This window comes from Bos javanicus, chromosome 2 (genome assembly GCF_032452875.1).
Source record: "Bos javanicus breed banteng chromosome 2, ARS-OSU_banteng_1.0, whole genome shotgun sequence".
In the NCBI taxonomy this organism is placed as follows: Eukaryota; Metazoa; Chordata; class Mammalia; order Artiodactyla; family Bovidae; genus Bos; species Bos javanicus.
Genome location: NC_083869.1, coordinates 130,805,467 through 130,829,145, shown reverse-complemented (window position 1 = coordinate 130,829,145; position 23,679 = coordinate 130,805,467). Strand labels below are relative to the sequence as shown.

The 23,679-nt window shown below is 55.4% G+C and overlaps 1 protein-coding gene across 9 annotated transcripts in view; it reads right to left on the bottom strand.

The window, feature by feature from the left end:
• HSPG2 (heparan sulfate proteoglycan 2) overlaps nucleotides 1–23,679 on the bottom strand; it is a 110,109-nt gene that overhangs the window by 65,847 nt on the left and 20,583 nt on the right. For all 9 annotated transcript variants that reach the window (XM_061394059.1, XM_061394011.1, XM_061394021.1 and 6 more), the window contains exons 2-3: nucleotides 4,732–4,867; nucleotides 3,130–3,174 (exon numbers count right to left, since the gene is read on the bottom strand). In XM_061394059.1, coding sequence (XP_061250043.1) covers nucleotides 3,130–3,174; nucleotides 4,732–4,867 — 181 coding nt within the window. The remainder of the gene's footprint in view (nucleotides 1–3,129; nucleotides 3,175–4,731; nucleotides 4,868–23,679) is intronic.

The following is a 23,679-nucleotide window of genomic DNA, read 5'->3' as shown; positions in this document are numbered from 1 at the left end:
GCCTCTGGCCTCCACCCCAGAGCCCAGAGCGGGCCGAGGAGGCCAGGCCTCTGCCTAGGAATGTGCCCACTGTCGGGGGGGGGGGGGTGGGTCGGGAGGGGGCCAGGCTCCACAAAAGCCCCTTTCTCCCAGGGCCTGGGAAGGGCACGGACCCTCCAGCCTGCCCCCGCCCCCGCCTCCTCCCAGACCGGGGGCAAGGTCGGGGTGAGCGCCCTCCCTGGCGCAGGTAGCAGAGGGCCTGGGCACAAGGTGAGGCCGTGTCTGCTTCAGGAACCGACCACCCGGGCCAAGGGGGCTGCTGGGGGGTGGCCCGGGGTGGGAGTGCTCTCCGGGGCTGGGGGGTCCTGCCCTGGCCAGCTGTCTCCGTGCTGGCCCTCATCTGGACAGCTCAGCTCAAGCCTAGAGGGACGGGAGGCCCAGAGCAGCCTGGCACCCCGGGTGGGGGTGGGGACCACCCCCAGGGCCTGGAGCCGCCCACCCCACTTACTCTCGATACCCAGTTCCTGCTCAACAGAATTTCCTCCCCGCACACTTTGGCTCTGGATTGCCAGGCTCCTGAAGTGGATCCAAGTCATCTCCAGACTCTAGGGCCTTCACCCCAAGGGGTCATTGTACCCACCCTGCCTAACAGGCACCCCAGGGTAGAACACCAGGGGCCCGGCCCACTAAGCTGTGAGCTTAGATCATGCGCCCGGATGGGGAAGGGGCAGGGGAGCAGGTGGGGCCCACTGGGGCAGGGGTGGCTGCGAGCCTGGCCCCAGACTCTGCAGGGAGGCGCGGGGTCTCAATTGGGACAAAGGGCAGGCTGGGGAGGAAAAGAGGACCCAGAAGAAAGGAGGGAGCGGACGAAATGGGAGAGAAGCGGGCGATGGGAGGGAAGCGAGTCCCCGCGGCCAGAGGAGACTCCTGGTCATCACACCGGCCGTGGGAGGGGGTCCCCGGGCGGAGGGGGGCGGTCCCCGGGACCTGCAGAGCGGAGCAGCAGAGAAGGAGGTGAGGAGGGGGCAGAGACACAGGGAGGTGGAGAGACCAACTGGAGAGACAGAGGCGGAGACATAAAACAGAAAGAGGTGAAGCAGACAGAGAGAGATGGAGTCGGAGATGCGACCGATACAGAGACACTATCGGTACAGAGATACAGAGAGCTTGGTGGGGAGAAGCAGAGAAAAGATGAGCCGAAGGCGGAATGGAGGGAGGGAAAGACGGAGGCACGGACGCGGAGATGGAGTGTCCAACAGACAGAGGGAGGAAAGGTTGGAGAGAGGGGACCAGGCGCGGATGAGACAAACACACAGACAGCGGGAAGGAGACAGCCCAAGGCAGGGCAGGCAGGCGCAGGAGAGACACGCAGACAGGCTGTCGCAGGACGGACAAGAGCCAGAGAGACACAGAGGCCGTTGGTAGACGGGACGCAATGGGGTGAGGGGAGCTGGGCGGGGTCCCAAGGTGGGGGAAGGCAGAACCAGGGGCTGGCCGGGATGGGTAGGCGTTCAGGGCTTGGGGGGTACGGGGCTGGGACAGAGCTGAGGAGAGCCACGCCCCTGCCCGAGGGACGAGGAGAGGGCGGAGGCATCTCAGATGCTCCGCCCTCTGGGCGTGGCTCAGCTTATGGTCAGGACCGCCCTCGCTTACCGGAGGAAGGAGGGAACTGCCCTTGGGCAAGGCCGAAGCAGGCCCACGGACCCTGGGAGTCAGGGCGACTTATCTGCGGCCTCTGGGGCTAAGATTCAGCCCAGCTGCCTGGACCTGCCTCAAGGGCAGCGGGCTGGAGCCAACGTTGGGGCCTGGAGGGCCTAAGTCCCCACACCTTCCCGTAGATGAGCCCCACTCACCAGGAGAGGCTCCTGCCCTGCCCCGGGCCCTCCCCGCTGCCTCCTCTCGCTCACCCTGCCCCCACCTCTGCCTTCTCCCGCGCACCGTAGCTTCTCAGGTGAGCAGGAGGGCTAGCAAGGCCCACTCAGAGCAGCCTCGTGGGAGGGGGTCCTGGATGTTTCTGAAGGGACAGGGTGGATGGGACCAGGGTCCCAGCAGGTAGCCTTGGCAGGAGGCAGCTCCAGGGATGTGTCAGCACAGGTCATTCTAGGGATGCCTTGTGTGCCTGGGACCCATCTGACACCCGCACTCTGGCCCCACCCAGATCCCAGCAGCTGTAGCCCTGCAGAGACAGACATGGGGAGCAGCTTCAGACTGGGTCTGAGTTCCAGGTGCTGGGAGGTCATGGGCAGAGCCACGCCACCTAGGGGCCAACCCTCCAGTTTGTACTGGCCCAGTGAGGATGCCCCACCCTCCAGCACTGGGTGGCACCGAGGCACCGGGCAGAAAGGAAGCGACCCCACCACCCTAGACTCATTCCAACCCACTGGGATGGGCAGCGCTGGGGACGAGGCGGGGCCGCCCAGTGGTGCCTCCGAGCTGAGCTCCGTCCTTGGCCCCGATCACCCTGTGCCCAGGTACTCCTGGAGAAGGCAGCAGGAACCATACGGTACCCCTGGGTCTTGTCCCGGCTCATTCCTTCTCTGCCCAGAATCCCAGGATGGGAGAAAACAGAGACTCTGAGCCCCCTCCCCGCGCTGGGCCAGCCCCTGCTCTGGCTGTGCATGGGGGGTGCTGGCAGAGTGGGCAGCTGACCGAGGCCTGATTCTTTCCCCCCTAGGAAGCCAGCCCTCTTTCCCCTCAACCCAGGAACCCCGGCCTCCCAGCAGGTGACCCGACCTAAGTCAAGTTCCCTTCCAGGCCCGGCTCTTGGCCTATCCGAATGCCTGAGCTACAGAGCCCCTCGGTCCGCCCATCCCTGCTCCGCTCTGCATCGGTCACCCCAAGGAGGCCTCTGGGGAAGGACTCCACAGCTGAGCTACCCTGGGAGGTGAGATTCTGGCTTTGGATGCTGAGCAGCTGACAGTCCCATCGGAACTGGGCATTTCCCAACACAGGCAGGCAGAGAACCCGGACACCCCCAACCTTGTAGGGACCAGCCAGTCAAGGCACACAGCTGTCACTGGTGGGGATGAGACTGCCCCCATGGCAGGTGCAAGGAGGCCTCAAGGCCCTCAGCCCAGGAGATGGAGCCTCTGGGGCTGGGATTCCCCAGGGGGCAGGCTGGGGGCCTGTGTGCTGTCCCCAGATACTTACCCATCTGGAAGTCCCCGCTGCCCAGGTCGCCGCTGCCCACACCGTCTACAAGCAGAAGAAAGACTTTTTCAGCAACAACTAATCTTTGTTGAGTACCTACTGGGTGTCAGGAGCTGCTCTGGGCACCCAGTACACGGTGGGGAAGATCATGAAAACATAGCTGTTGGGACTTCCCTGGTGGTCCAGGGGTTAAGACTGGGTGCTTCTAATGCAGGGAACTCAGGTTCGATCCCTGGGCGGGGACCTGAGATCCCACAGGCCATGCGGCTCAGCATAAAAAGCGAAAGTGAAAGTCGCTCAGTCGTGTCTGACGCTTTGTGACCCCATGGATTATACAGTCCATGGAATTCTCCAGGCCAGAATACTGGAGTGGGGAGCCTTTCCCTTCTCCAGGGGATCTTCCCAACCCAGGGATTGAAACCAGGTCTCCAGCATTGCAGGCGGATTCTTTACCAGCTGAGCCACCAGGGAAGCCCGACATGAAATAAAACACAGCTGTAGTCTCCCCTCCACACCTAGGCAGGGCTGCCTGTAAAAACTGTAGAAAGCCTCCATTAGGGACGGTATGGTCCCGGCTGGATGGAGTGGGCGGGGCCAAGTCAGGCCCGCCTCTAGGTGAGGATGGGAGGAAGCAGAGTAGGGGGCTCTCAAGGGCTGTAATCACCCTCTACTGTGCATTGTCCCCCACCTTCCCCTTAAGTCTAGCTTATCCTGGGCTGTGTGGAGAAGCAGCCACCAGCCTGGGGTCACACAGGCGTCAGTGAGGGGTCCTGGGCTCACTGGGACCAGGGCTCAGGATGCACACAGCTCTTAGCCCATTTCTTTTTTTCCTAAGTTTTTTTTTTTTAAATTGAAGTATAGCTGCTGTACAATATTATACAGTTTACAGGTATACAATACAGTGATTCACATTTTTTTTGGGGGGGGGGCGGGTTGGTGCATGTGCTGCATGATCTCAGTTCCCTGACCAGGGATTGAACCCAGGCCCTGGCAGTGAAAGCGCCTAACCACTGAACCGCTGAGGAATTCCTATAATTCACAAGTTTTAAAGGTTATACTCCACTTACAGTTCTTACAAGACACCAGCTATATCTCATGTAGCACAGTGTGTCCTTGTAGCTTACTTATATCTAATAGTTCGCACCTTTTACTCTCCTACCCTTATATTGCCCCTCCCCTCGCCCCACACCCACTGGTGACCACTAGTTCGTTCTCCACATCTGTGAGTCTGTTTTTTTTTGCTATATTCACTAGTTGTATTTTTTAGACTCCACATACAAGTGATACCACACGGTATCTGTCTTTCTCCAGCTGACTTATTCCACTTAGTACAATGCCCTCCAACTCCATCCATATTGCCATAAAGGGCAAAAATTCATTCTTTTTTAACGGCTAAATAGTACTCCATTGCCTATATGTACCATATCTTCTTCATCCAGGCATCTGCTGATGGACACTTAGGTTGCTTCCCTATCTTTCTTAGTCCATCTCTAGAGGGGCCACCTTAGGCAAGTATCTTGGGGCCTCTTTCAGGACCACTGGGAAGCGCCCAAACTCCACCCTGACCCCCTCCACCCCCGGCCACCAGAAAGGCCTGCTCACCTCCGGAGGCCTCATCAGCCAGGAAGTCCTCGTCATCAGAAAGGTCTGAGTAGCTCCAGCCAGCCCAGCCGGCTGTGACTGTTTCTGCATCTTCCGGAAGGGACAAGCCATCATACGCCCTCAGCCCGTGGGTCACCTGTGGGACACCGCACAGACAACTGTGTCAAACTCTCCAATTCCTGCCAAGCCCGGGGCCCCTCTTCTCAAAGGGGGACCCAGAGTCCCACCCCAAGGCCCTCCAGTGGTCAAGTCAGATGTGGTTTGGCAAACACAGTCAGACTGAGGCTATACCACTGTTTTTGACTCAGTTTCCCCAAATCTCATTAGCCACTGAATAAATCCTCAAATAAACAAATAGACAAATAGTAAACTTATACTTTTTTCCCCTTCTTTCTTTCCTTTGTGGCCACATTGCGTGGCTTGCAGGATCCTAGCTCCTCAGATCAGATCAGATCAAATCAGTCGCTCAGTTGTGTATGACTCTTTGCGACTCCATGAATTGCAGCACACCAGGCCTCCCTGTCCATCACCAATTCCCAGAGTTCACTCAGACTCATGTCCATCGAGTCAATGATGCCATCCAGCCATCTCATCCTCTGTCGTCCCCTTCTCCTCTTGCCTCCAATCCCTCCCAGCATCAGAGTCTTTTCCAATGAGTCAACTCTTCGCATCAGGTGGCCAAAGTACTGGAGTTTCAGCTTTAGCATCATTCCTTCCAAAGAAATCCCAGGGCTGATCTCCTTCAGAATGGACTGGTTGGATCTCCTTGCAATCCAAGGGACTCTCAAGAGTCTTCTCCAACACCACAGTTCAAAAGCATCAATTCTTTGGCGCTCAGCCTTCTTCACAGTCCAACTCTCACATCCATACATGATCACAGGAAAAACCATAGCCTTGACTAGACGGACCTTTGTTGGCAAAGTAATGTCTCTGCTTTTCAATATGCTATCTAGGTTGGTCATAACTTTCCTTCCAAGGAGTAAGCGTCTTTTAATTTCATGGCTGCAGTCACCATCTGCAGTGATTTTGGAGCCCAGAAAAATAAAGTCTGACACTGTTTCCACTGTTTCCCCATCTATTTCCCATGACGTGGTGGGACCGGATGCCATGATCTTCATTTTCTGAATGTTGAGCTTCAAGCCAACTTTTTCACTCTCCACTTTCACTTTCATCAAGAGGCTTTTGAGTTCCTCTTCACTTTCTGCCATAAGGGTGGTGTCATCTGCATATCTGAGGTTATTGATATTTCTCCCGGCAGTCTTGATTCCAGCTTGTGCTTCTTCCAGTCCAGCGTTTCTCATGATGTACTCTGCATATAAGTTAAATAAGCAGGGTGACAATATACAGCCTTGACGTACACCTTTTCCTATTTGGAACCAGTCTGTTGTTCCATGTCCAGTTCTAACTGTTGCTTCCTGACCTGCATACAAATTTCTCAAGAGGCAGATCAGGTGGTCTGGTATTCCCATCTCTTTCAGAATTTTCCACAGTTTATTGTGATCCACACAGTCAAAGGCTTTGGTACAGTCAATAAAGCAGAAATAGATGTTTTTCTGGAACTCTCTTGCTTTTTCCATGATCCAGCGGATGTTGGCAATTTGATCTCTGGTTCCTCTGCCTTTTCTAAAACCAGCTTAAACATCAGGAAGTTCATGGTTCACATATTGCTGAAGCCTGGCTTGGAGAATTTTGAGCATTACTTTACTAGCATGTGAGATGAGTGCAATTGTGCGGTAGTTTGAACATTCTTTGGCGTTGCCTTTCTTTGGGATTGGAATGAAAACTGACCTTTTCCAGTCCTGTGGCCACTGCTGAGTTTTCCAAATTTGCTGGCATATTGAGTGCAGCACTTTCACAGCATCATCTTTCAGGATTTGGAATAGCTCAACTGGAATTCTATCACCTCCACTAGCTTTGTTCGTAGTGATGCTTTCTAAGGCCCACTTGACTTCACATTCCAGGATGTCTGGCTCTAGGTCAGTGATCACATCATCGTGATTATCTGGGTTGTGGAGATCTTTTTTGTACAGTTCTTCTGTGTATTCTTGCCATCTCTTCTTAATATCTTCTGCTTCTGTTAGATCCATACCATTTCTGTCCTTTATCGAGCCCATCTTTGCATGAAATATTCCTTTGGTATCTCTGATTTTCTTGAAGAGATCTCTAGTCTTTCCCATTCTGTTGTTTTCCTCTATTTCTTTGCATTGATCGCTGAAGAAGGCTTTCTTATCTCTTCTTGCTATTCTTTGGAACTCTGCATTCAGATGTTTATATCTTTCCTTTTCTCCTTTGCTTTTTGCTTCTCTTCTTTTCACAGCTATTTGTAAGGCCTCCCTAGACAGCCATTTTGCTTTTTTGCATTTCTTTTCCATGGGGATGGTCTTGATCCCTGTCTCCTGTACAATGTCATGAACCTCATTCCATAGTTCATCAGGCACTCTATCTATCAGATCTAGGCCCTTAAATCTATTTCTCACTTCCACTGTATAATCATAAGGGATTTGATTTAGGTCATTCCTGAATGGTCTAGTGGTTTTCCCTACTTTCTTCAATTTAAGTCTGAATTTGGCAATAAGGAGTTCATGGTCTGAGCCACAGTCGGCTCCTGGTCTTGTTTTTGCTGACTGTATAGAGCTTCTCCATCTTTGGCTGCAAAGAATATAATCAATCTGATTTTGATGTTGACCATCTGGTGATGTCCATGTGGAGAGTCTTCTCTTGTGTGGTTGGAAGAGGGTGTTTGTTATGACCAGTGCATTTTCCTGGCAAAACTCTATTAGTCTTTGCCCTGCTTCATAACCAGGGATCAAACCTGAGCCCCCTGCAGTGGACGCACAGAGTCCTAGCCACTGGACTGCCAGGGAAGTCCTGACAATATACTTAAAACCGCTTTGGTAAGTGACAACTCCTCTTCCCTCGGGAGAAGGCAAGTGATATCCAGGACATGAGTTAAGGGGCCAGGAGACACAGGCAGGTAGAGGGTGACCAGGGCCGGTGCAGACGAGGGGTGTGGGCGAGTGACGGGGCAGCCAGGGTTCAGCACGAATGGGAGACAGAAGCAGAGACGGAGGGGGATTCAACCGAAGCTGTGGTCTCCAACAGCGCCTCTCCCCCCACACCCCCGCCCCAGCCGTCTTGGCCTCTTGTCTCTGCCTCAGCCTGGCCTCCGAGTCTCCAGGCCACAGGGGACGCATTCCAGCCACGTTGGAGATCAGCTCTGGCACTCATGGCCACACTGACTGGCTCATCTGTGCGCCCAGGGGCGGGGGTGGAGCCCAGCAGCTGGGCTGAAAGGGGGGCAGGTCACCGTGGTGTCAACTCCACGTGACCTCGGGTGGCGCTGAGCCCAGCACGAGCTGCAGCTCGGTTCAACACAGGGGCGGCTTGGACCCCGCACCCCGCAGGCTGGTGCAGAAGGGCCCCAGCGGCCGTGACCCCTGTTTCTCAGGGGTGGGTGTGGGCAGTGAAGGCCTCTTTCCCCTTAGACGATATCGTGTGTATGTGTGTGTGCACGCTCAGTTCTCAGTTGTGTCCGACCCTTTGCAACCCCATGGACTATATAGCCCACCAGGCTCGTCTGTGCGTGGAAATTTCCAGGCAAGAATACTGGAGTGGGTAGCCGTTCCCTTCTCCAGCAGATCTTCCTGACCCAGGGATCGAATCCACATTTCCTGCATTGGCAAGTGGATTCTTTACCACTGCGCCACCTGGGAAGCCCCTAGAGCAGACTGAGGCGTTTCCAAAGGAGTTTTACAAGATAACAGAGAGGAAAACAAACCAAGTGGAGCTAAGGGAACCGCAGTGTCTCCAAGCACAAGAGTGCACGGGTCCACACGTCCAGTTCTAGATGGCCTGGCACGAGTGTCTTGGCCTCAGCCCTATCTGGGGAGCCCAGCCCGGCCAGAAGGAAATAGGCTCCCTTGTAAAAACCAAACCCAGCCCTCACTGGCTAGACAAGGAGAGGCACCCAAGGAGAAGGAAAAAACCAGACAGTCAGTCCCTCTCCTTCACACCGACCACGTCCCTGGAGCCTCTGGCCTTTTCTCACGCTGGTCCCTCTGCTGGAATGCCCTTTCTCCTTTTGTTTATCTGGCTAACTCCCATCCATCCTCCGAAGCTCAGCTGAACACCACCACCTCCTCTAACTACTCAGTCGCAAACCAGAACACATTCCGATAGGCCTGGAAAGAGGGATGAATCTCAAACACTTTGTGCTGAGTGAAAGAAGGCAGACAGAGAAAACACCACCCTGTATGATTCCACTTCCACGAAACTCAGGGGAGATAAGTCTAACCTATCTATCTATAAGTCTAACCTATCTATAGGTTAGATAAGTCTAACCTATCGGCGGTTGCCTGGGACCAGGGGTGGGGTGGGGCCGGCCGGGAAGGGACACAGGAAACCTTTTGGAGTAACGGTCCCCTGGGTATATAATCAATACATCTCATTCCCATTACTGACCTGTACACTTAAAATGCTATGTTTTATTGCGTGTACTTTATACCCCAATAAAGATGACTCAAAGAAACCCTCTTCTGGGAGGAGTAGTTATGACTCCTCTGCCCCCAGGCTGGGTTCTGGACCGTCTGGGGCTCCCCGTGGAATGGCTGTGCCTACACTGGAATGACGGCACCCTGAGAGCAGGGACTGTGATGAGCTCATCTCTGCCTTCTCAGCACTGCATGGTCAATAAGGGCTTGAACGAATGGACAACAGTGTCATCACCTACTCATTCCAGCTGCTTCCTGAGCATGACTTTGCTCTGAAGGCACCACTCAGCACGGGCAGTCTGTATGTATCTCCCTCCTTGGGTCATCTTTGTTTTGGCAGTGCTACCAAGCCTTGTGGAAGGTCTGCACTGCCCATGTCTATCCCCTGCTATAGTCTTAAGCCCCTTTCCCTCACAATCCATGGGCAAATTCCTCCTCCTGTTCCTTCTCTCCCCTCCCTCTCCCTTTGGTCAAATGCCCATTCCCGCCCTGGGTGGCCAGTGGACTTCTGGGCTGTGCCCATGAGGTCTGCATCCAGGACTAAGCTTTAGAACCTTCAGGAGCTGGTGAGAAATAGATTCCTGGGCTCTTCCTCAGAGACACTGAGTCATCTCCCCACCCCAGGTAGGAGGGTTAATGTCATGCCTGCTCAGGCATTCTGACACTCACTGGTTAAGAACCACAAGACCAGTCCAACATCAGAGGTTCTCCCTTCTCTCCTGGCTAGGGGTAGAGAGCAATGTTCCCTACCCCTTGGGTGGGTCCTACGCAGGCCCTGATTGGCCTAAGGGGAGAGTGAGGCTAGGGCTGGGGCAGGGGCACTGACTGGGCAGAGAAGGCTAGCGGGTAGGATCCTCCCCAGCTGGGGAGGACTCTCCTTGTGTCACTGCCAGCCCTCCCCCTCCCACATGCAAACAAGGCCATGGATGGCATACCTGGGGCACAGAGATTCCTGGCACCCCATAGATACCAGGCCACTGTCTGGAAAAGAAAACCCTGGTGGTAAGCAAGGTCCAGGGCTTTTTTGCAGGGAGGGAGAGGCCACTGGGGCTTGGGACTGGACAGGAAATAGCAACACGAGATTCATCTTGGAAAAAATGTTGGGAACACACATCTGCAGTGAGAGGGGAGAATCCAGAGCATGTCGGGCCATGGACTGGAGCCCCCTCCACCCCAGGGAACCTGGGGAATGGGCTTGTCGCATGCCAGCTTGCCCCGCTTGCAGCCCCTACCCCACAGTCTAAGGCTTTGGGGTCAGATAAGGGCCTGCAGCAAGGGACAAGCCAGCAAGAGCTGAGACTTCACTTGCAAAAAGCTGAAGATCAAGAGGTTTTAGCAGCTGTATTTCACATCTGGAAAGGGAGATGCCGCCAGACCAGAAAGAAGCTTCCAGAAAGAGACCCAGAGTCTGAGACTTGATCATTGAAGGGAATTTGGATTCAGACCTGGAAAGTCTGGAGTCTACGTGGGGAATAAAAAGAACCAACATTCATTGAGCGCTTTCTACGCGACAGGCACTCTAAGGATTCTGTAGGTGTTAACCCAGGTTAGGGGTCAGGTAGCCCCGCTGTAAAGACGGGGACATGTGAGCAGAGTCAGGAATGTGGGCAGAACTGGGATTTGAACCCTGGTGGTCTGGCTCCAACATCTAAGCCCTTACCACTGTGCCACACCACCTCTGCAGCCAAGGCTGGGGAGGGAGTGAACCCACCGAAGTCACTGAGCGTCACTCCCACAAAGCCTCTCAACCACACTGCAAGTCACAGTTCACAGAGCATTCCTTGGCCGCAGAGTCACTTGACCCTGACAGTGACCCCCTGAGAGGGATGAACTGGTGTGAATGGCCCCCACTGGCTGGCAGGCTTAGACCCAGGACCTCGGAACGCCCTACCCCAGCCCCTGCTTCCCAGGAAAGGAGGTGGGGCTGCAGCTGGGCCTCCAGGCCGGCTGGGAGGGCAGAAGCAGCGGGCAGAGCCAAGAGGTTGGCCGGCCTCCATCCCCAACGGGACCAGCTCCCAGGGACGCCTGAACCGGCAGTGGCCTGGACGCATACAGTGGGTGCTTAAGGTCCCAACAAGGGCCGCCAGTGGCTGCAAGGTCACAGGCAGAAATAGAGCCCAGGTTTCCTGCCCCTGAGCCTGTCTCCGGCTGGAGGGAGCCCTGCTTCCTCCCAGAGGAACCCAGCACTTCAGGCGGGCATTGCAGCCGGATGGCGGGGCCTGAGAGGAGGGGTCCAGAGGGCAGACCTGGGACTGAGAGGAAGGAGTCAAGCAGAGAGGGGGATTTTCCAGACTCTGCAGGCGAGGGGAAGTTGGGGGGGTGCAGCTGACTCATTCTGGCCAAGGACTATTCTGGAGGGCTGAGAACAATTTCACGGGGTGGAGGTGTGGGCAAGTGCACCCCGCAATGGCCAGGCACTCGCTGAACACAGGCAGGGTGAGACCAGACAGGTGGTGCATCAAACAGGCAGAAGACTTCTGGGAGACCACCACCCCCAGAGGCAGGCCCCCTGTGCGGATGCGGTCACACGTGGAGCTCCAGGTCCAAGTCCTGCAAAGGCCCTGGGGGACAGGGGACAAAGGCTGGGCCTTCCTCTCCTGGCCTGGGTGGGGATGCCAACCAAGGGAGGGAGCCAAGGATGTCTGGGGAGGGTGTGGGAGTGGAAGGTCAAGCCATGGCAGAGGGGCACCGAAGGCAGAGATTTGTGGCACCAGGGGAGGTCCTGATACAGATAGAGGATGTAAGGTGTGGGGGTTTTAAAAAGGAGTTTTTAAGTGAGGATTACAGGATCTCGCAGAGGTCACGTGTATAGAAGAAAAGTTTCTGGTGCTGCTAAAATCCAAGCGGTAGGAAGCTGGTGGGACGGTCAAGAGATGACAGTAAGAACGGTCATTGTCCACTGAGGGCTTTCTTGATGTTAGGCCTTGTCCTAAACGCTGCCTGTACCACCTCATTAATCTTCACAGCAACCCAGGGTTTGGCGGGGCGGGGAGCGGTGGCTGGCATTACAGGGCTCCTATCCCGCATCTGCGATAAGAGAAATCCAAGGAGCTCTGACACCCAAGAGTGGGATTATTTTTCTTTTTTAATAAGTTTGTAGCAAGCTCTTTTAGTGTCGAGTCCTGACCTAAATCGACATGAAGCTATGAAGAGCTTATTCACTCCACGCAGGATGAACAGTCACAGGTTTTGCTACAGCAATAGTCATGTGTTTGAGTGTGGGGTATTGCCCCAAACTCTACTGAGGATGTCACATCCCAGCTGAACCACTCTACGTTACCGTTCTCGAGTTCAGAGACTTCTGAATTCCAAGACATGGCTGACTTCGTGGGTCTTGATTAAGAGACTGTGAATTTACAACTGTTATTTCCATTTTGCAGATGAGGAAACTGAGGCTCAGAGAGGGTCATCTGTGTAAACGGGATCAAGCAAGTAAGGCCCTCTGTCTGGTACCTTGTATACAGTAAGTGCTCAATAAGCAATAGAATTAGCATCATGCAGGGGGTACAGGGTAGAGGTGAAGAGCTGAGAAGTGATCAGGGATGCACAGGAGTGTGGGATGTCTGGGATGAAGGGAGGCGTCTGGCTCCTCTGCCCAGGCCCCGCGCTGGCTAGCTGGGCAGAGCCTGGCTGAGCAGGAAGCTTGCTTTGAGGGTTCAAGTTGCCCGCTTGTTCTGAGGCTGATTCTGGGAGGACTGGTTGGGGGGAACTTCTCCAGCGACATTCCTCACAGGTCTTGGGCAGCCAGCCCACCTCCCACCCACTCTCTCCGTGGTCCAGACCTGGGGCTGAGCCCTCTACCACCCCCCACAGCTGGGCAGGAAGGTCTGAGCACCACAGTCCCCAGGGAGGCTGAGCCGCCCAGGGCAAGGCTCCAGGCATCTGGGCTGGAGTGAGCTCACTCCATCAAAATCCAGAGACAGCGGAGGGGTGGGGGACAAATGAGCCACCGCCTGCCCACCTGCCTTCTGCCAGCACAGATTCTGTCCCCTCCCCCATGTACAGCGGAGGGACCAGCAGATGCTGTCCCCCAAGCCCCCCCAAATCTCCAGCGAGGGCCCCGAACTCAGACAAGTTCCCCCTCCCACTCTGCTATGATGCAGGCTCCCTGGGAACCCCATCACACAAGCACCACCCCCACATACACACTCTGCTACAACCCCAGCCCCGGATGCAGGGGCCAAGGTGCCATGCCCCACCCCCCGGCCACCGGGCACCCTGTCCGTGGGCAGCAGACGGCAAAAGGGAAGGAATCTGTCAGGGCAGCAGTTTGCTGTGCAAACTGCCAGGGGCGGGAGGGCCCGACACAAAGGCCAAAAGGCCTTTAATCCCCTGGCAGGCTGAGAGGGGCGCCGGGCCGGAAAGGAGGTGGCCGCAGCCTCCTCGGGCATGCCTGCACCGCCCGTGCCACGTGGGAGCCCTGCCAGCTTCCCACACTCAGGCTCCCAAGGCAGCAGGACGTTCGCCAGCCAGGTGGCCAGGAAGAACACCGATGCGCCAGGTGAGGAGAGCGGTCTCCGCTCATCAAGTGCTTTCCTGTGCAGGAGCTGAGGGAAGGTCGAGGCGAGGCTTATCGCACACAAACCCACAGCCTCATAAGCACGATGTGGGCGGCTCCCCCACTTGAATAAGGAGAGACTCAGAGAGGTGAAGTCACTTGCCCAGAGTCACACAGCTCAGGCAACAGAAATCCAGCTTGAAAGTTGGGCCCCTGTGCTAGCTCAGAGGCACAGCTGCCAGCAGGCCTTTCCCTCTGACCCCTGCCCTCTGAACCACGGTGGCCTGGAACCTAGAAAGGCAGCATTCCAGCCAGGGCCCCAGAGGAGCACTGGGGCCCGGTCAGGGCCTCTGACAGAGGCCAGGGGAGGGGAAGCTGGTGCCTGGGGCCTCTCATTCCAGCCCTGCCCCGAACTCGCTGCGTGGCCTCGCACAAGCCCTTTGACACCCTTCCCGTTTAGCAAACCGCAGCCATCTCAGTGAGTGTGGACGAATGTCTCGATCACTGGTGCATCTTCAAACCAGACAACACGGAGGAGGTGTCCAGTTAACGTCTGCTGGTTGAGTGGCATGGTGAATGGATGAATGAATGGGCAACCTTGCCCAACAAGCCTGAGGGAGGAGTTAGCCCACCTGACAAAAGAAAGCAAAGTTCAGAGACACAGAGTGAGGGGACCTCCCTGGTGGCCCAGTGGTAAAGAATCCACCTTCCAGGGCCGGGGGTGAGGGTTTGATCCCTGGTCAGGAAGCTAAGATCCCAAATGCCTGGTGACCGTAAGGACAGAAACACAGAACAGAAGCCATATTGTAACAAATTCAATAAAGACTTTAAAAATGGCCCACATCCAAAAAACAAGCGAAAAAGGGAAAGCAAGGACTTGCCCAAGAAGACACAGCTAGCGTGTACCAGGATGATCACTGGGCTTCATATTTCCCCCTTGGGAAAACTGAGGCCTAACACCTCACCCCAAGGGAAGGAGCAGGACTGAGTCCCACACCCTGAAATCCATCCTAGGACACCTTGCCCTTGGGTGACAAGCCCTCCAGGTCTCAGTTCTATCTGTGATAAAAATGGGAGCAAGAACCTGCTTTGCTTCTCTCCTTCCAGGGCTGCTGGGGGGACACAAGCAGAAGGAGGGGTGACCTGCTTTGGGAAGTGTGGCCGAAGGCCCCGTATCTGTCTGGTCCTTTTCCAAGTGGACCTGACCTGGGCTCTGCCTTGAAGGCCCCTGTAGAGTACCTGGGGTGGGCGCCCAAAAGGACCTGAGACTGCCATAGCTGAACAAGAACATTCTATCCCTGAGTCTCAGAGAGAGGCGACTGGTGGGGCGGAGAGGGTGGGCAACCCCAACTCCAGGCCACCTTGGTCACTTTCTAGCTGGGTGGCCTCAGCTTCCTCCTCTGCTTTAAAAAAAAAAAAAGAAGAATCATCATCCATCAGACCTGCCTCCTAAGGTTCAAGTCAAGTCACTCTGACCTCTACCTGCTGAGCACCGACTAGGTGCTGGCCCTGAGGAGAACAGGAGGAAGCAGATGGTCACAGAGCTCTGTGTTCCTAGGGGAACACAGACCATCAAACTGAGTGATGACAACACAGTGAGAGGAGGCCTCTGCAGAGGAAGGAAGGGGGCTGGGGAGAGTCCAGAGGAGGGTCCCCCATTTACTTAGCAAGGCTGGTGGGGCGGGGCGGAAGCTGGGGCGGGGCGGGGGGGTGGAACTGGGGAGGGTTTCCCAGGGGAAATGACAGCTCAGCTGGGTTTGAAGGTGATCGTGCCTAAGCAGGATGGAGAAGGGACACAGCGTGCACCAGGCAGAAGAAAGGTGGGCTGAGGGCCGGGAAGACATTTGGTGCAGTGGGACACGGTGAGCCGGGCGGCGGAGGACCCTGGAGACCAGCCTGAGAATGGGCTTTTCCACTTAAAGAGCAGCGCCTCCACGTGTGCCGTTGTCTTGGGGCAGGTCACGGAGCCTAATCCTCCCGGTCCCCGCCAGAGTCCCCACTCTCTCCTCCTGCTCCTCCACCCCGAGTCCACTTTCCCCCTGGTGCTGAGCGCGCTCCCCGTCATTTACAAGGAGGCAGCTGGAAGCTACCGGGAAACATCCCTGCCTCACCGAGTGCCAGGTGGGGCCAGAGCAGTGGGAGTGGCCCAGCGGGAGCAGCTTCCGGGCTGGGCGGCCCAGCAAGAAGGTCCCCGGGGGCTGAATGTCATCCACCAAGCTTCTGCTGCTGCCAGCAGTGCCTGTGGTGTCCACGTGCCTGCCTGCTGCCCACGGCCCGGCTCAGTCCTCAGATTCCCTGGCTCCTGGGTGGCCCTGCTGCCATGGAACACTGAGGCATCTGTGGGTCTCCAAAGCCACACCAAGCGGGGCGGGCGTGCCCATGCCTTCCGGGGTCACGACCCACAGACTTCATGAATGGAGTTTGTAGCACAGTTCCAGACCTATGAAAGCATGGGGGAAGTGCTGCACGCACTTTTGATGAAATGAGATGCCACTAATAAACGACGAACCTGAACCGACTAGGTTGGGCCTTTCCACGGCTCTCGACTCATCAGAAGTGAAAGAAAGTAAAGTGTTAGCCACTCAGTTGTGTTTGACTCTTTGCAATTCCATAGACTGTGTAGCCCACCAGACTCCTCTGTCCTTGGGATTTCCCAGGCAAGAATACTGGAGAGGGTCGCCATTTCCTTCTCCAAGGGATGTTCTCGACCCAAGGATCAAACCTGGGTCTCCTGCACTCCAGGCAGATCCTTTACCATGTGAGACACCATGGAAGCCCAAGAACTGGGGGGCGGGGGGAAGCCCTGATTATGGCCAACCAGGTCCTGTGTGATCCACCCACACACACACGTATACTTATACATATCTCTGCATCTCACCTCCTACTGGGCCCTCCCCACTCTCTGCCACATCTGTCTCAACAGTTCTCAGACGCACCAAGCGCCCTCCTGCCTCAGGGCCTTTGCATTTGCTATGTCCCCTGCCTGGGACACCATCCTCAGGTGTCTACTCTCCTCTTCCTCTGGTTTTGCTCAAATGTCACCTTTAGAGAGCCCCACCCTGACTACACCCCAGGTCCAGAATCCATCACCGTTGGCCGTCACTTCCTTTACCCTGCTTCAGAGCACCTCGCCACCTCGACTGGACATACATGTACATGTTTACCATCTGCACCCCCAACGGAACATCAATCAGCTCCATGGAGGCAGGGCCACTGTCCATTTTGTTCACTGCTGAATCCCCAGCCCCTAAAAGTGCTCGGCATACGATAGATGCTCAATAATTCTGTTAAATTAATGAATGAATGGGATTTACAAATCAAGAGGCAGGCTCAGAAAGGTGACTTGCCCATGGCCATAGAGTTGGAAGAGCCAAGACTTTGAAGGCAGGCCCCTGGTTCCAGAGTGGGAACTCTGTTCCACCTGAGCCCTCCTCCTGCCGTCTCTGACGCCCGGAGCTTTCCAGCTAGGAGGCCCATCTCTGGGGGGACAAGAAGCTGCCCATGGTCACCGGGGAGAGACCTGCCCGCTGCCCAGACCAGCATCCCAGGGAATAGGCGGCAGGTCTCAGAGGGAAGCAGGCCCACAGCTCCGGCTCCAGGGCCTTGCGCAAGGCAGCCAGGGAGCCAGGCCTCGGTGACTCCATTCCTGCTTGCTCCCGTGGGCATCAGCAACAGGAAAAAACAGGCTAGAACGGGAGCCCAACAGCTGCGGCCAGAAAGGCCGGCTCCCCCCACCCCTAGGGCTTTCCTCATCTGTTTCCTGGAAGGGGGAACATGTTGGGGGGTGGGGGGCGGGCAGGCAGGGCCGAGCCCAGGGTTGAAGACAGGCCTGTGTGCAACAGAGCTGGAAATAAGAGGAAGGGCCCCTTCCTTCTAAAGGACCCCAGCCCCTCTCCTTATGACTAATGTCCATTCTAGCGCACAGTAATTCTGGACAGGAATAGGTATGGGGGAAGGTCGTGCAGACAAAGACCTCTGGGAAAGGCTGGCTACACAAAGCTTAGCTGGTTCCTAAAGTCCTAAACGTTCCCAAACACCACAACGAGAAAAGGGGCGGTAGGGGGAGGGGGACAACTTGAGTGTTTCTCAAACTTGCTTAATTTGGAACCGTTTCTCATGCAGATGTGATGAGACTACCATAGAACACACTTTGGGAACACCCACCCCAAACATTAATCTTTCCCTCAGCTTAGCTGCCAACTAGCTCTGCCCAAGGGAGGCTTCAGAGGTAAGCTGTAAGCCACCACAGGGGTTTCAAAAAGGGGGTTCCTGAAGACAGAGAAGCCCCAAGGCCCCATGAGATGTGCCAACAAAGTAAAACAGAGGTGACCGCTGGCTGGTGGCTGGAGGATACGAGAAAACCCAAATAGGAGCTGCCCTTTCCCGCCCTGGCCATCAGCTGCCCTCTCAGAGGACGAGTCCCTCCGAGGGGACAAGGCGGGTGGCCCAGCACCTGATCACGGCCAGCGGCCTAGGACCAAGAAGAAGGGCCAGGTTCCTATGCCTGGAGATAAAGGGAGCTGAGCGTTCGAGGGAGGGCCCAGCTGCTGAGTGCAGAGATGGGGTTGGGGGATTGCTGGGGGCAAGGGGAGGTGGGAGGGGCTGGGGGTCCGCCAGATGGCATGCAGGCGGAGAGGGATGCAGAATGGATTTCCAGCTCACCGCGCTGTCTCGGGCAGCCCCTTCCGTCTCTGGGCCCCAGGCTCCCTTCTCAAATGATGCCGCAAGGCCTAGATCGCTAGTTTTCCAGTCTGTCCTCAGCAGACTCAGGGGCCCCTTTAGAGATGGGGTGAGGCTGTGGTGGGGGACAGGGACAATACTCACCTCAATAAATAACAAATTCACCTTTTCCCATTTTTATATTCTGACCTCCTACATAATATGCCTGGGGCAGTCCCTGATTAGCTGTACGCAAGTCACTTCACCTCTCTGGGTTTCCTCCTCTGTAAAATGGGTATGATTGTTTATATTGAGTATCTACCTCCATAGGGTTGTTGCAAAAATTAAATAAAAGTGCAAAATGCTACATATGGTACTAGCACATGGTGAAGGCTCTGTGTTTGTTGTTATTTATAAAGTAACAAATTTTATAAAATTTATAAAAATAGAATAGTATTTAATCAAAATACTATTATTTTGCCCAGGAGGTGCTAGGTGCTTAGTCACCCAGTCATGTCTGACTCTTTGCGACCCCGTGGACTGTAGCCCTCCTTTCTCCGGGGGGGTCTTCCCAACCCAGAGATCTAACCCATATCATGGCAACCCACTCCAGTATTCTTGCCTGGAGACTGCCCATAGACAGAGGAGCCTAGCAGGCTACCATCCATAGGGGCGCAAAGAGTTACGACTGAAGCAACTTAGCCTGCAGCATACCACTATTATTTTAATAGAAACAAGGGTTTCACTGCTTCATAATAAGTTTAAAAATTTTCAGCTTAGACGATCCCAGACGTTCCTTCTGGCTTTGTCATTTTATGACATCAAGATCCAGAGATGTTAGGATTCCTAAAATTCTGGACTGTGACTCCCCCCAGCATAGAGGGCGGGGCTCGCACAGGGAATTACAAAGTGAGAACCAGTCAGAAGGCACAGACTTCAGGGAACTGACCAGCAAAGGGTTACCATGTTCATTATCATCGTCTATCTGTTTATACCTCCCCCTCACCCTGTTCCAGAAAGACTCAAAGCAGCTTACAAAGATGTACACAAGACAGCAAGAGAAAAACCAACTCAACGTGCGTAAAAAAAACCTGGGTGCAGCAGACAGGGCTGAACGGGAGGGAGTGAAGAGGAAGAAAGTGTGTCTGGGAAAGTGACGACGGATTTGGTTCTAAGTTTTCCAGTGGCCAGCGGGAAGAAGGAAATCTGACCAGTCCTTGGATTCCGCGTCCCAGGAGGTGAAAACAAACCTGTTGCTTAGAAGAAGCACGACTATTCCAGATGCTGAGACCATGAATGTCCCGAGGGAAAAGGTTTATCTGTTATCTGGTACCCTTCTTTGTCCTTGACGGTGGGACCAGCATCAACTGACCACGACCCTTTGAAGCTGAGGCCAGGGGCAGAGGCTATAGTGATCAAAGATGCGAGAAGCTGGAATGGAGGTCCAGGGAGCGCCCCCAGCATCCTCGGTCTGGGCAGGATTACCCGTCCCTCCCCATCCCTGAACACAGTGCCCAAAATAGCCAGAGCAGGGGAGGGTGCCAGGAGGCCCGGGACAGGGGACCTGGCTAGGCCCGCCCACAGCGGAGGGCCCCCGTGGGCCAAAGCACACACATCCCTGGGGCACAAAGGAGCATCTTCACTTGGGCACCCGGCCCTCTCTGGGAGTCCCCCACCCGCCAGGCACCCCCTTGGCTGCACGTTGCTCACGCAAGAGTCCAGGCAGCTGCTCCACCCTTTCCACAAGGCAGGCCTTCCTGCAGGAGCCAAGTGGAAAAGTCTTTGCAGAAACACCACCCGCACCATATAGGGAAGTGCTCGAAGAACTCCTCCTTCTCCCCCACCTCCAAGATCAGCATCCCTTCAGGAGTCTTCTGGACTCCCCCAGGTGCAGGCCAAGACAATAGGGGCTATTCTGGGCTGCATGGGGGTATTTTTACAGCTCTGGCTGGGCCTCATTCCTGGGGATCGAGAGGCCGTGACCTCCACAAGACCTTCCTGAAATTGTTGCTGCTCAGACTGTGGTGGCTGGGTCCCAACCTCTTTGGCCAGGCCTTAAGGCCCCGAGGGATGCCCTACAAGTGCCTCCTCCTCCAGGAAGCCCTCAGGGGGCCACTGCCTAAGCCCCTTGGAAGAGCTGGGTCCTGGCCTCTGGTCAGCTACTGATCTTCTCAGTCTGCCCTTTCTGCATTTTTGTAGTTTTCTCATCTGCAAAATGTGGATAATACCACCAGTACGTGTAGAAGTACCTGGAGGCTTCTGTGGTTAAAAGGAAGTTGTGTCTCCCCAGCTACCATGTAGGGGAGAAGGTAAGCAGAGTGGGAATCTTTTCTGCTTTGTTACTGCTCTTTTTTTCCGAGCACCTGGCACACAGTAGGTGCCAAATAAATATTTATTGGCTGATATAAATATTTATGGACTGTGTCTGGAACCCCTACAGAACCACCCACAGTGCTAAGTACACAGGTGGCTAATACTCTTTGGTGATAATACTGCCAGATCTCATTTTGGGCACTTGGCCCATGCCAGGCCTTATGCTAAGTACTTTACATTGATTATCTCATTTAATCTGCCAAACACTCCCAAGCAGTAGGTCCTGTTATTGTTTTACAAGCAAGAAAATACGAGTTCCACTCCAAGTGGTTCACGAGCTGGCCTGGGGTCCTAAAACTACGAAGCAGCCAAGCTGGGAATCAAGCCCAGGAATCCTGAGGTCTCTAGCATCCTGCACAAAAGCACTCCCCCCAACTCCAAAAGGCAGCGAAGTGAGCACTGAGCTGGGAGCCAGGCGGCTGAGTGCAGCTATTCAGTAGCTGTGTGGCTTTGAGCAAGTCTCTTGGCCTCTCTGGGACTGTTTTCTTTTCCATGAAAATAGGAGCATTTATTTTGACCCCTTTGTGTCATTGGTGAAATCAAAGAAATTCAGGGAAGTGACCGCGTCCCCCAGGTCAGCCCCTCCCTAGGGTCATCAGCCATGGAGGATGGTGGGAAGATGTCCTGGAGAGGGTGGGGGTGCCCAGTACTGGCTCTGGAACAAAGCTCAGCAGCTGCCGACAACAGCTGGTAAGAACTCTGGGCCTGGCCCAGCAGGGAGAGAGGGACAGGCTGAGAGGTCACCTCTGGCCCTCCTCTGTCACCCTTCCCTGCTGACAGCTGCTGGGGCCTTGGGGCCAAGGGCCCCGCAAGCAGGAGGGGTGGGAGCCGGCTGGCTGGGGTCATCTCAGTTCTCCTGCGGCCAACAGCTTGAATCCCAGGGTGCCTGGCCCCCACTGGCCCCACTGGCCAGGACGCAGGCCTGGCTGCCCCACCCCGTAGCCCTTTCCCCAGTTGCCGAGGGAAGTCTGGGTTGAGGGTAGAGGGGCTGGAGCAAAGGTCTGTGGGTTGAACAAGTCTTGCCTGGAGCCTGGAGCCCCAGAGACCCTGGCAGGACAGGGATGGGAGGGGCTGGCTAGGAAGGGGGTCTGAGGAGAGGTCTCGTGGTTTTCTTGGCGACTGGCCGGGGTTGCAGGCCCTTCGAGGAGGCTTCTTGGAGCCTGGGAGCTCAGCCTTGCCCGGCCGCACCCCAGGCCCCTCTCGGCCCCCTCAGATCCACTCCCAGCTCAGTGCCAAGCCCTTTCAGTCCGCTGCAGCCCACGTGGCTCTTGTTCCTCTGAACTCCTGCACACCCATAATTACCACTGACCATATTTTCCGAAGCAAACAGGGAGCACATTTTAGCAAAGGATTCTTGGGCCGCTTCCGGGAGTCAGAGGCAGCCTGGGAGATGTAGTTTGGATTTCATATTCTAGGACATGTTCACGGTGTTTCAGAAAGACTAATTTTTTTTTTTTTTTTTTGCTCCTCTCCACATCATGTAGGGTCTTAGTTCCCCAGCCATGGATTGAACCCACAGCTCCTGTGGTGGAAGCTCAGAGTCTTAACCACTGGACTGCCAGGGAAGTCCCTGGCAAGACTATTATTGTATTATTCGATTCATAAATCGAAGCTATCCTAGGAACTGTGTGCTGGCCACAGGCCACCTCACACCACTTAGAGATGACTGGACACCCCCAGCCTGGCGACTTCTTACCTGTGCAGCCCTGAGCAAGTCACCTGACCTCTCTGAGCTTCTGATGCCTCATCTGTAGAACAGGAATAAAAAGGGCCGCCTCACAAGCCTGCTGTGAAGATTCGGCAGGACAACCCTAGAGCTTAACCCAGAGTCAGGCATTTCACCAGGTAACAAGTGTCACTTCTTGCCTTTCTGCTCCTTCCTACTCCTACCCATCCAAGATCTTACACGCCGAGAGTGAGCTCCTCAGAACCCCAGAGAGAATAACTTCTGTTCTGCTCCCTCACAGGCAAGATAGGGCTCAAGGAAGAAGAAAGTAGAAAGAGAAGTTGCTCAGTCATGTCTGACTCTTTGCGACCCCATGGACTGTAGCCCGCCAGGCTCCTCTGTCTTTGGGATTCTCCAGGCAAGAATACTGGAGTGGGTTGCCATTTCCTTCTCCGGGGGATATTCCCGACCCAGGGATCGAACCCGGGTTCACCGCACTGCAGGCAGACGCTTTCCCGTCTGAGCCACCAGGAAAGGGCTCCAGGAAACCTACCCACATAAGGCTCCAGTGGAGCCCTGGGTCCTGGGCTGTCACGGATCACCGAGCCCAACAGGCTGACTGATCAGAAGGGGAAACCGAGGCCCAGAGAGGGAAAGTAAGACCATCAAGGAGGCCCCGCCGGTGCTAGTGAGGCTGGAGCTCACACCACCTGTGCCGGACCGCACCTGGGTGATGTCGCCTCGGTGGCGGCGTTACAAAGTGCAGCTGGATTCTACGTATGTAGAGTTCTGAGAGCAGTGCTGGGTAACTCAGAGAGGACGTGGCAGCTTGAAGAAGAGAGGAAGAACCCTCCCTGCAAGTTGATGGCCGAGGCAGACTCAGGACCCAGCCATCCTGGCTCCTAACACGGGGATCCTTCATTACCCATGATGCCTCCTCCCCGAGGCTGGGGTCCAGGTCACACAGATGAGGACTCTGGGAAGGCGGTGACAGGCGGGGTCTCTGTGGTGGGCTGATCAAGGCCTGAGACCCCCGACTCAACCCCTGGGACTAAGAACTGGCCCCTCCGGCCCGTCCCAAGCCCCAGGCAGACAGGCCCAGAAGAGGAAATGCAAGACAGGCTGGCAAGCCAGGGGGTGCGTGTCCTTGGCGGGGAGAATTCACCTCCCAGGGACTTGGGTTACTGGGTTACCGGAAATGATAAATCTCCCGCTGCCTGCCACCTCCGACCAGGAATGTCGGCTGCCTGGGGCGGGAGGAA